The sequence below is a fragment of the Eulemur rufifrons genome, chromosome 30, assembly GCF_041146395.1.
Source record: "Eulemur rufifrons isolate Redbay chromosome 30, OSU_ERuf_1, whole genome shotgun sequence".
Lineage (NCBI taxonomy): Eukaryota > Metazoa > Chordata > Mammalia > Primates > Lemuridae > Eulemur > Eulemur rufifrons.
The window spans coordinates 127,353,105-127,365,768 of record NC_091012.1 but is presented as its reverse complement, the minus strand read 5'-3'; the positions used below and the strand labels follow the sequence as shown (position 1 = coordinate 127,365,768).

At 35.9% G+C, this 12,664-nt stretch overlaps 1 protein-coding gene across 4 annotated transcripts in view; it reads left to right on the top strand.

Moving 5' to 3' along the window:
• CNKSR2 (connector enhancer of kinase suppressor of Ras 2) overlaps window positions 1-12,664 on the top strand; it is a 268,798-nt gene that overhangs the window by 30,368 nt on the left and 225,766 nt on the right. For all 4 annotated transcript variants that reach the window (XM_069463485.1, XM_069463484.1, XM_069463483.1 and 1 more), the window contains exon 2: window positions 11,215-11,378. In XM_069463485.1, coding sequence (XP_069319586.1) covers window positions 11,215-11,378 — 164 coding nt within the window. The remainder of the gene's footprint in view (window positions 1-11,214; window positions 11,379-12,664) is intronic.

The window sequence follows — 12,664 nt, the reverse complement described above, 5'->3', positions numbered from 1 at the left end:
AGTTTCTTGGGTAGTGCTTTACATAATATAAAGTCCTTACATGTGTTGGATCTTTGCCCTTGCCCTAACCTCCACATTCTTTTTTTTTTTCCCTTCTTGCTTAGTCTCTTTTCCCTAAGAGAAGAGCTGATTGTTTACGCTTTATGTCTTGTGGAGGTAATTTAATTTTTTTGTCCTCTCATATGACCTCCGTATCTAGGGACCTTAAATTACATATTAGATAGTTTTTAAATTCTGAGACCTAAGTGAAGATGATGTCCATGTATCTTTCTCTTCTTATAAACTCGTATCTATGAAACTAGGCTTTTGAGTAGTAATTTAATCAGGAGAATCATAAGAACATTAAGCTCCATTAACAGTTGGGTTGCCAACAATATGAATGTAGTATTAAATTATGACTGGGACTTTGCAAATGTCATCTAAAAGTTAATTCTTAAATTCCTGGCAAGCAGTTGCAATCTGCTAAGAAACAGATGTTACAGAAGTTAATTTGTGACTTGAGAAGCAATGTTGTCTCTGTGATAAAAGGTGACAGTATTAGTCAAGGCTCTGATATCCCCTCCACCCCATTCTGATTCATTTCATATCCATCTCTGTATAACTTTTCCCTCGTTCCTTTCCAATTTTCAGGTATTTCTGATTCTGACCAACTTGTGGAAATTTGGAGTATAGAGTGAACCAAGGGAAAGCCATGATTACCAACTAATATCTTCCAGTTTGGGGAGAGGAGAAACCCCACTTCCCTAGTAGACATTGATTGCCATAAAATGCTGTCATAATGCAGAAGAATTTTGCTGAGCAGAGAGGAATTACAAGAAATATTTGAAGGCTCATATTTTCAGAATTCTTTGAGAAATGCTTGATAAGGAACATGAATTTGTATTGTTTGTGGTTTCTTTACTTTTCTTGAAGAGCTTCCATTGCATTATCATCCATTGATGATAATGGTATTGTGGTGAATGAGACTCATTTTTGCTCATTTAGGCTGGTGAATTTCTCCACAGACTTCACTTTTTTGGAAAATTAGGAAGTTTTCTAAGTATACTTAAAATGTGAAGTTAGGAATTTATCCAAATAAGTATAATTATAATTAGTTTAGAATAGCCTTTTTCCTCTCCGTTTAGTTATGATAATTTGTCTATCTTACAGTTCCTTTGTGGTCTGTAAATTTATGAGAAATATTTGTTGATTCTTTAGTATCATTATAAATATATTTTCTAATTGGGACTGGTAATTCCAGAAAGGGCATGACTAGATATTTAGAAATACAAGCCTATAGGGTCCATGTATGTATATTACTAGTCATCATGATTGTCCTGTTTAATAATGACCTCATCACTTGTTGAAAAAAATCAAGTCTCTTTTTGCCTTTGAAAAGCATTGCTCTAGTAATGTTCATTGTTATTTTGGAGCCTGTTAGAAGTAAAAAATCTCAGGCCTCACCCTAGCCCAACTGAATCAGAATTTACTACAATTTAATCAAATCCTCCAATGTTTTATATGCATGTAAAATCTGAGAAGCAATGGAAAACTTACCATGTTTTAAGTTGTAATTATTAGAATTATTTGGAGGGTGGGTTATTAATGTTAGAAAAAAAGTCAAGCCTTGAAAATAGCCTACTTTCCCAGGTCAAGTAAAACTTATATCATAGGCTAATAAAAATTATTTGGCCTTTAATTTAATTGTGTGATATTACATGTTGATTCTGATACTGAAGAAAAACAAATATAAAATTGAGTATCACTGTTTACTTTTTTAGACAACCTATCAGAAATGACTATGGGAAAACGTAGGATTCTTTTTATCCTGATAATAAATCCTTACTTGTGATAAAAGTGCAAAATTCATAGCTGTATTTTAACTTGAATATTTAGTAAAACACTAATGATAGCTTAGCATTAGATGCAAAATATATGTTGACTAAAAATTAAATTGGGCCCAGTAGTTTAGAACCTGTTTTAAGAGTCATAAAAATTGTAAAACACCAGGATCCCAAGAATGGAAAAACAAGCATCACATGTACTCACCAGAAAATTGGTTCCCCTGATCATCACCTAAATACACATCTGGGAACAACACCAATTGGATGTCAGACTGAGGTGGGGGGCAGGGGAGGGGATAGGGGTATGCCTACACAATGAGTGCATTGTGCACCGTTTGGGGAGTGGTAACACTTGAAGGTGCTGACTCGGGAAAGGGGGGGTGGGGAAGGGAGGGATATATACCTACATGATGGGTGCAATGTGCACGACCTGGGGAACAGACACGTCTGGAGCTCTGGCTTGGGGGGAAAGGCGGAACAGGAGCAACGTATGTAACCTGAAATTCTGTATCCCCCATAACAAGATGAAATAAAAAAAAAATTGTAAAACACCAAAGATTTTTTGTTTGTTTGACCCTGTGAAATTGTTAAGAATGCTGACATTCTTATAGGGGAAAATGTGTGTGTGTGTGTGTGTGTGTGTGTGTGTGTGTTTTCTCAGTGGAAGAGGCCCCAAATAGTTGATTTGAAATGATGAATAAGATTTGTTTTGTATTAGGGAAGGATCATAGGGAATGTATTGAGATTTGATTTAATAGTGGATGGTTCCCCTTGTTTCTGCAGTTACTTTTATGCTAGAGTTTTCTTTTGTGGGAGTTATTTCAATTAGAGTTAATGAGATGCATATGTCTGAATTAAAATGATTAGCTGTAACTTTTAAAGGCAGTTTTTATCTCTATATTACCATACTGTTTTTCTAGAATCACCATTTTAAAAGATGTTTCTATCTTTTACCGCATTTTTCTGTTGATTTTGATTTCTTATTCAGGAGATCATGGGTATAGTTCTAAATGTATGTGATAGGTTCTATTTGTAGGTCTTTTCCTTAACTTCCCTTACTAAGAGGAGAGCAAGGGGGATTGTAGATAGGTACAGAGGAATAAAATGGGCAAAGAAAGGACATGTTTGGAAAAGCTGTATGCTTCAATTCCCATAGCTGAAATAACTGACCAAGTAAAGGGGCTGAGCAGGAAGATTAGTTCCTGCCAAAGATGATCCTTTCTTTGGCAAAAGGCAAACTGGCCACAAGTCATCACTTTACATGGTGAAGCCAGAGAGAGTTTTTTAGAATGCAAGTCTGAACACGACCTTTAGTTATGATGGCCTTCTTTCTATGACTAATACTCTTCATCCTGTCTCCCACCCTTGGGTCCTTGCCATTTCCAAGGTCTAATGCTCTTTCCTCCCTCTTTTCCTAGTTGACTTCTACTCATATCTAGACCTTAGTTCTTGCCACATTTCTCCCAGAAAACCTACTCTTGATCTCTCTGATTTGGTCAAATCTGCCTATTATAGGCCCTTGGAGCACCATACAAGCTACTTTTCCTTTCCTTCAATTACTTGTCAGGGTTGTTTGTGTGATTCTTTACTTAATGTGCTTCACTCTCAATAAACTATTAGCTCAATAAAGGCAGGGACTATGTCTATTTCTACTCACTTTTTACCCCTACTCCCTAGAATAATAATGCCTGGCTCATAAATAGGCATCCAACAAATATTTGTTGAATAAATAAATAAAAGTTGGTATCAGGAATTGGAAAAGCAATGAAGATCTTGATACTGGGGACAGGAAGGGAGGGGTTCCTTAGAAAAACCATGTAGAGGTCTGTGCTGTGGTGGAAGTATAAGAAACAGGTAGTTACTGACTTAGGAACCTGGTTTAAAGCTAAAACAAATCAAGAACATTGGAACTGATATAAGCCAAGATTAGATGTGTCCCAGATGTAAAATTGGATCAACATGTTTTGCCCTTTACCATGGCATGGCTCAAGGATCGTCTTCATCACCACTTCCTTCCTCCTGCCCCCTGGAAGACCGTTCCCTCCTGCCCATGGGCATGTCCTCCCTGGAGAAGGTAATCTTTCCCAGCACCCTGACAAAGATGAGTTGACTAATCCTTTGTGACACTATTCCTTCAAAATTCATCTGGATGGCATTTAGATATAAAATTCTTTTTCCTCCTTGATGTGTGTTCAGTGTACAATTTTTAGCATGTCCTTATACTCAATATTTCTTAGACATTAAATGAAAATATTAAAAAAGATTACAAATGTAATAAGTCCCATTATGATTAGGCAAATTATTTTTTCATGATTAATTAGCATTGGGCATGACCTCATATTGATGAGTTCCATGTAAAATATACTGAATTTAGCAAATCATTGCCATTTATTTCTTTATATTCAATAAAAAGAAAAATTATATTTCTATTAGAGAAATTTGGTTATACATAGATATAGCATTAGTAATCAGATATAAAATAGTAACTCACGGCTGTGGCTTTCACATACCCAAATACCTCCCAAAATGCTTAAGTCTAATTAAAATTTGAAAGTAGCAAATTTAGGCTGTTTAAGGTTAATCTGTTGGTTAATTGGTAATTGTTTCTATTAAAATACACATATCATAAAATTTTCCATTTTAGCCATTAATTTTTTTAAATTGTAAAATATACATAACATTAAATGTACTATCTTAACCATTTTTAAGTGTATGTTCAGTGGAGTTAAGTATATTCATTCACATTTTTGTGCTACCATCCCCAATGTCCATTCACACAATTTTTTTCATGTTGCAAAACTGAAACTCCATATCCATTAAACAACTCCCCATTATTTCTCCCCATGGCCCCTGGCAACCCTCGTTCTCCTTTGTCTGTGAATTTGACTACTCTAGATCCCTCATATAAATGGAATGATACAGTATTTGTCCCTCTGTGAATGATTTATTTCACTTAGCATAATCTCCTCAAAGTTCATCTAAGTTGTAGCACTTCCTTTCTTTTTAAGGCTGAATAAAAAGGCTTGTATATATATACATTTTGTTTATCCATTTACATGTCAGTGGACACTTGAATTGCATCTACCTTTTCTCTATTGTGAAAAATGCTGCTGTGAACATGGGTATACAAATATCTCTTCAAGTTTCTGCTTTCTTTTTTTTTTTTTTTTTTGAGACAGAGTCTCACTCTGTTGCCCAGGCTAGAGTGAGTGCCGTGGCATCAGCCTAGCTCACAGCAACCTCAAACTTCTGAGCTCAAGCGATCCTCCTGTCTCAGCCTCCCAAGTAGCTGGGACTACAGGCATGCACCACCATGCCCGGCTAATTTTTTCTATATATATTTTTAGCTGTCCATATAATTTCTTTCTATTTTTAGTAGAGGTGGGGTCTCGCTCTTGCTCAGGCTGGTCTCGAACTCCTGAGCTCAAACGATCCGCCCACCTCGGCCTCCCAGAGTGCTAGGATTACAGGCGTGAGCCACCGCGCCCGGCCAAGTTTCTGCTTTCAATGCTTTGAGTATATAGCCAGAAGTGTAATTGCTGAATCCTATTTTTATTTTTATTGTATTTTATTGTAGTTTACTTTTTTTTGGAAAGCAGTTTTATTAGCTTGGGATATAATGGGATCATCCTCCTGGAATGACCACCTGTAGCCATCCAGGAGGCAGGTTGAAATTCAGTCCAGAGTTCAGCTGGGGGTCAGGGTCTTGAAAAGAAGGCAAATGGTCCAAGAAAGTAGTAGTTGTGAGGATCCTCACTGTCCCAATCCACTCTGCTGCACTGGATCTGCTGGTGCTCGTTGAGCTCCTGTTGAACCTGTGTCTCCATCCAGCCCAAAGCTTTATCCTCGAGTTTGGTACAGGCCAGGCTTTTCCGCTTCTTTCCATTGGGCTTGACTTTGCACTCAGGTTTCTTCTAGCACATCTTTTGGCAGCTTATCGGCTGGAGCTTAAATTCCAGCCTCACAAAGGTCCCTGCTGGGAAGGGCATGTCCATGGCACTGTCCACATTGGTCTCCCTGAAGGCCTACTGCACTGTTGGGTACTCACGAAATTCCACCAGGGCCACCTGCAGGCCTTGGCACTGGGCCAGCTCAACCCCACCCAAGCCCACAGCACTCAGCCACAGGGCCCGTGGGATCAGCAGCTGCTGCATGGCTTCACTTCAATCACCCTGGCCCTCCTTCCCTGTGCCTTTGAAGTCTCAACTGATCGTCCTGCTGACTGAAATCTTGGCCTTAGTTGTCAGCCTCTTCCTGGTGTTCTTCTCTTCCCTCAGCCCGACCCCTGAGGCTCTTTACTCCTGCAGGGGCCTTTTTTTTATTATTTTTGAGGAACCACCAAACCATTTTCCATGGTGGCTACACCATTTTACATTCCCACAGCAATATACAAGTGTTTCAATATCTTCACTTCCTCACCAACCTTGTGTGTGTTTGTTTTGATAGTGGCCATCCTAATGGGTATGAGGTAATATGTCATTGTGATTTGATTTGTATTTCCCTGGTGATTAGTAAGGTTGAGCATCTTTTCTTGTACTTATTGGCCATCTGTATATATTTTTTGGAGAAACATCCATTTAAGTCCTTTGCCCGTTTTTTAATCAAGTTGTTTCCTGTTGTTGTTCAGTTGTAGGTGTTCTTTATATATTCTGGATATTAATCCTTTATCAGATATGTAATTTTCAAATACTTTCTTCTATGCCATGGGTTGCCTTTCACTCTTTTTATGGTGTCCTTTGCATAAAAGTTTTGATTTTGATTAAGTTTATCTACCTTTTCTTTTATTTCCTGTGACTTATACTTTTTTAAAATCATCTGTAAATATGCTTTTCAAGAAAAGAAGTATCAACAGTGGGAGTATTTCATTTGAACTTGTCATTATATTGAAATGAATATATAATATGTCTCCCCAAAACATTTTAGGCACCTGTTGACAAACTTTTAATTTTCAAAAGGTGATTCAAATAGAGCTCACCTTTTCATTTGTTACCATTATAAAAGAGAAATCCTACTAGCTATTTTCTCCATGGAATTATAAGCTTTCTTGGTAGATTATAACATTTTTAAAGCCCATAAATATAAATGTTTCTATCTTCATGATAACCAGTTATTATTTGGTCTACAATACAATACAATATTTACAAATATATATATTTCAGCCTTGATGTAAGAAACAATCCAATGGGAACTTATGTTTATCAGAAAGATCTATTTAATGAAGGCAGTGTTCATTCCATCACACAAGGATTTCTTCCCAAGAGAAATTTTTTGTTGGCTTTAGTGTCAAAAATGGATGGGCATGTTTGAGGTGATGGATATCACAATTACCCTAATTTGATCAGTACACATTGTATGAATGTATCAAAATATCACATGTACCCTATAAATATGTTCAATTATTATGTATCAATTAAAAAAATGAACAGGCTTCTCTGAGAAAACTGTCTTTTATCTAACGAATGTTTTAAACTATATCTGATCCCATTTCCTTCTTCGTGTTCACCACTTGACAGTTGACAACCAACTTCTTAGTTCCTCCCACAATTTAGCAAGTCTAGTATTCTTCATTGGTATGATTTTTTTGTATTTTTATTATTTTGACGTCCACTTTGTGACTAACCATATATTTTCCTGACCATATTTTTCTCATCTACTTTTAATTTGCATTATCTTCCTGAATTGTATGTATAAACAATATACTTAAATGCCTTTTGATACAAATTTAAATAAATGTATTTTAAATGATGCCTTTAAAGTTTTAAATGAAAACCGGAAAAATGTTTTTGGTATGATGACTTTGGGTATGGTTGAAATGATCAGGCTAGAGATTTGGAAACAATCCTTTCCATTCCTCCCCCACACCTTCTAATTCAGAGTAGCCTTTAAGAGCAGGGATTTGGAGTCAGATGGACTTGGGTTTAGACCTTGCCTTACCATTTATAAGCTGTGGGATCCTGTGCATGGTCCCTAAATTTCAATTTTCTTATCTGTAAAATCAAGGTAAAAGGATTAAATTAGAAAATATTTGTGAAGTGCTTAACAACACTTGGCACACAATGAACACAAAAAATAAATGGAAGGTATTACTGTTACTCAGCATCAACTCTTTCATTTAGAAATAATAGAAAACTGTTGAAAGCTTAACCTTTTCCAGAATAAATTAGGATAGAGTAAATGGGAACAGGCCCAGAAGAAAATTATCCTTCCTTTTTCTATTTTATTTGATTTCCTTGAGAATCCTTGTGAAACCAAATCATATAGTATTTGTTATAGAGCAACTAGTTGCTTGTAGGAGAATGACTGTGAAGGATGACATTGAAGAACACAAGGAACAGGAGTTTCTCATGTCCACATGTATTGGTTTCAGTGGTGTCTAAAAGCTGTTGGCAATATTTCCCCTTTCATTCGTTTGAATGCCGCTTCAGATTGAATGCCAGCCAAGTACTCAACACTGTATTCAATTCATCAGAGTATGCTAACATGGAATTTAGTCCTTGGTAGTTTTAAAATTTTTTCATGTAGGTCTAAAAGAGTACGATTTCATTAGCCACTGTCCTATGTTATCCTTTCCTCATTTTAATAATTGTATGTTTTTATATCAATTTACCCCTTTCTTTTTGCAAGAGTATAAATTCACATTGTTGAGATCTGTTTTTTCAGTCTTGAGTTGGTCTGATATATGTAGTCAAAACAGATTAGACTTTGAATCCTCTGGGACTAGGTTTTAATCCTTGCTTTGCTATATTGTGTACACTTAGGGAGTTGCCTAATACACTGAGCTTCAGTTTCTTCATCTCTAAAATTGGTATAACATTATTTCCTTTGACCCTACTTGATACCTCCCTATTTACTCCTCATCCTCACTATTAGTATATAATCTTCTAATAGAATATTCTATATGCAAGGCCTCCACTTTCTCATTTCCCACTCACTCTGCAACCCCATGCTTTGTCTGGCTTCTATTTCCATTATTCTGATACTATTATGGCTAAACTCACTGATAATCTCTTAATTGTCAAATTCAGAGTATTTTTAGTCCATATCTTTCTGGGCTGCTGTAGTACATTTAACACTTGTCTGTCATGCCTACCTTATTACCTTTTACTCTCTGATCCATTTTTGTTCTCGTTCTTAGATGCCTCTTTTTCTGGCTATCCCTCAAGTGTTTTGGCCCACTATACCTTTCATCCTGTATCTTCACCAAACTCTGTGAGTGATCAAGTCCCTTATATAAAATGGTGTGGTATTTGCATATAACCTACACAATTCTCCCATATACTTTAAATCATCTCTAAGTTACTTATAGTACTGAATACAATGTAAATGCTATGTAAATAGTTATACTGTATTGCTTTTATTTGTAATAATTTTATTTTTTATTGGTTTTTCTTTTTTTTAAATATTTTCCATCCACACTTAGTTGAATCATCAGATGTGAAACCCATGGACATGGATGGCAAACTATATACACCTCTCAGAAGATGCTATTCACTCATATTTTTACTGCCATCACTGCTTATCTTAATACATCAAATTATAATGATTATTTTGTGTGCCTATCTCTACTTCTAGGTAGTGCATTCCACAAGATCTGTGTCATATTTACTCTTCTATCTCCAGCATTCAGGGCAGTGTCTGACATGTAATTCTCTCATCTTTTCCCTTATTCCTGACCTCAGAGTCTTCACTTTAAAATATAAATCCTATATAGCTCTGTGACACTGTAATTAGTACCGACTTTATTTATATATTTGGCACATATTTTCAGTGGTACCAATTTACATGTTTATTTTCTTCACAGGTATCTCACTGAACCCTTACACAGACCCATAATGTTGTCTTAAAGTCATTAGCCAGGAAGTCCCTTATCTTCTTACAGTCTATAAATCTACCTGCATCTATACTCATCTTCTCCTCCTCTCCCTTTTCAATAGAGATATATGGTTCTTATCCACATGTAAATATCTTCAAGTCTCTAACATCATAAAGAAAAACAAACTCTCTCTTTCAATCCCACATTCTCTAGGTGTCCTCTTACTGTTCTCTTCTCAAGGATAGCCTGACTTCTTTGAAGACTCCTCAACTCATTCAGTGCTGACTTATTGCCATCACTGTGAAAACAACTTTCACATTTGTCATTGGTGACTTTCATGCTGCTATATCCAGTAAGAACATTTTAGCCCTCATCAATATACACATACCAGTGGAGAATGAAAGCAGAAGAAGATAATAGAGGAAACAAAGTAACTCAAGTTACTTTTAGGACGTTTAAGAATAAAGACATCTATGGCCTGTTACTAGACCCTGTCAGGAAATCCTGCTTTTAGGACTAACTCTTTTTCTCCCTCAGTGGCTATATAATCTCTCTGTTATGGGACATTGCTTCCTTTTGCACATCTGTTCTAACCTCATCTCTGTTTTTTATTTGCTTATAACTTCTGGTTCCTCATAATTTCAGCTGGAATGTAGCCCATTATGGCCTCTTGTCTCTCTCCTTGATATAATCAAGACCAGTTAGTTTCTGCTAATACCTCATTTTCTTGGTATTCCTTACTTAAAATTTTAGAGAGTTAATTTTATTAGTCTAGTTCATCATTTATATCAGGCCATTTCATAGGTGATTAAAGCTCACTCAATCTATAGCCTGGCCAATCACTTATGAATTGTCCTGGATAGTCCTGGGAAAGACAGTTTGAATGGTATAAAATCCAGTGTGGGTTTCTACTTTTGGATTTCAGTAAAATCCAAATGATACAGGTTAAGGAGTGCATCACAGGTTAGGAAATAAAGGGAAGAGCCTGGGTCTGAAGAGGATGACAGACTAGTGGGGAACACAGGATCGAGGAAATCAAATAAAGAGGTTTGTTTTGTTTTTTAAGATGTCAAAAATTTGAACATAGAAGGAGTCAATGAATAGTAGATGGTTGAAACAAAGAGAGTTATTTATTAAAGTAGTGTTAAGGTAGCTAAAGAATGAGTACAGGAAGATAGATTAGCCTTGTATCGGAAGACAGTTACCTCTCCCTCTGAACTGGGGTTAAAAAAGAAAGGAAGAGTGTGATGCAATTAAATTTGAAAGTAGAGGAACCTGCCTGCTAGCATACTTTATGAATAGGCAGCAAGGAGAGCTGCCTTAGAAGAGAGGTAAAGATTTCTAATAATTTCTGAGGAAAATTCAAATAGGAACCTAACAACTAGGAATGTGACGAAGTGATTTTTTTTCATTGCAGCCCATATATAGGTTAAGAAAAGGTGAATGATTGAATTAGTCTAGAGATAAAATTGATTTAGCTTGTGACATGGTAGAGTTAATGCATGCCCCCCCCCCCCCACCACATTTGTTTGGTTCAACCATTTTTTCATTCTGATCTTCCATACTTTTATTTTATAGGTCTTGATGACTGTTTGCAGCAGTATATTAAGAACTTTGAGAGGGAGAAAATCAGTGGAGACCAGCTGCTGCGCATTACACATCAGGAGCTAGAAGATCTGGGGGTAAGCCGCATTGGCCATCAAGAACTGATCTTGGAAGCAGTTGACCTTCTGTGTGCATTGGTAAGGACATAAAACTGGTGTAAAGGGAAACTTCTCTTTTTGTTCTTTTTTTTCCTTTTGTCCCTTTTTACTTTTCCTTGTATTCTTTTGATAATTTAAATGCAATTAAGAAAAAAACCCTAATTCTCAACCAACTGGATATGGTATTTTCCTCCTTCCTGGAATTTGTTATATTAGTGCCAAATGTCACATTAAAGAGGCTTATATTTCAACTGGTGACATTATATTTAGCCACTTGAAAATCTTAAGTTAGAGCTTGCCAAGGAAGTTTTCATAGCAGCATTTGGCATATGTAATTGTATACAATCAGTTACAAAGTGTATTCCTTTCTAAAAGTTTTAACTTAGTGGTACAAAGTAATCCTATTTTAGAAAAATTATCCCTAAAATAATCAAATTATTTGAGTGTCCTTTATACATCCAGTGAAAATTAAATATTGTACATTATATGGTTACTTATTTATGTTAAATAGCAATACATACTTAGACGAGAAAAATCAATTTCAAAATAATCTTCCTGCAAGATTCTGGGAGTACATTAAATATTCTAAGAGGAACATAGATTTTTTTCATGTTAGGTAAGATAAAATTAATCTTATTGGTTTTAAATTATTCCATTTTTTGTGAGGAGGGCCAGAGCTACAAAGAGAAAGAATATGAACTATGTAATGTGATAACCCAGGTTTCAATCTTGGCTCAGTCAGTTACTGACACTTGTGGGCAAATAATTTCACTATAGCCTTAGTTATTTTTTTAAAATGGAGATAGTAACAACTACCTCTTGGTGTTGTGCAAAGTAAACGATATGGTGTTTGTATAGTGCCTAATTCAGTGCCTGGCATAATATGCATTCGATAAACAGTAACTATTATTGAGATGATAATGATTAAGAAGAAATAAGTAAATAAATGAACACAATTCAAGAGCCAATTAATACACTCAGCACTGTGTTGTCAGATGTCAATGAGACCTAGTTCCTGCCCTCTTGAAAAACCTAGTGGGGAAGAATGACATACAAATAATCACAATACTGTAGTGTAATTACTAAAATAAAAGTGTGAGCTAAATATTATGGGAGTACAGAAGAGAAAATCAGTAGCTTTGACTGATATAGATGTGTTCATATTGTAAAAGAAGTTATATTTAAGCAACCTAATGGAGGATGAACATGTGTTTGGTAGGTAGAGGTAAAGAAGGAAGGGCATTTCAGGTAGATAAACACAACACATACACAGGCACATGGAAAAAGAGCTTGCATAGTGTGCTTTAAAAATGGTAAGCTATTTG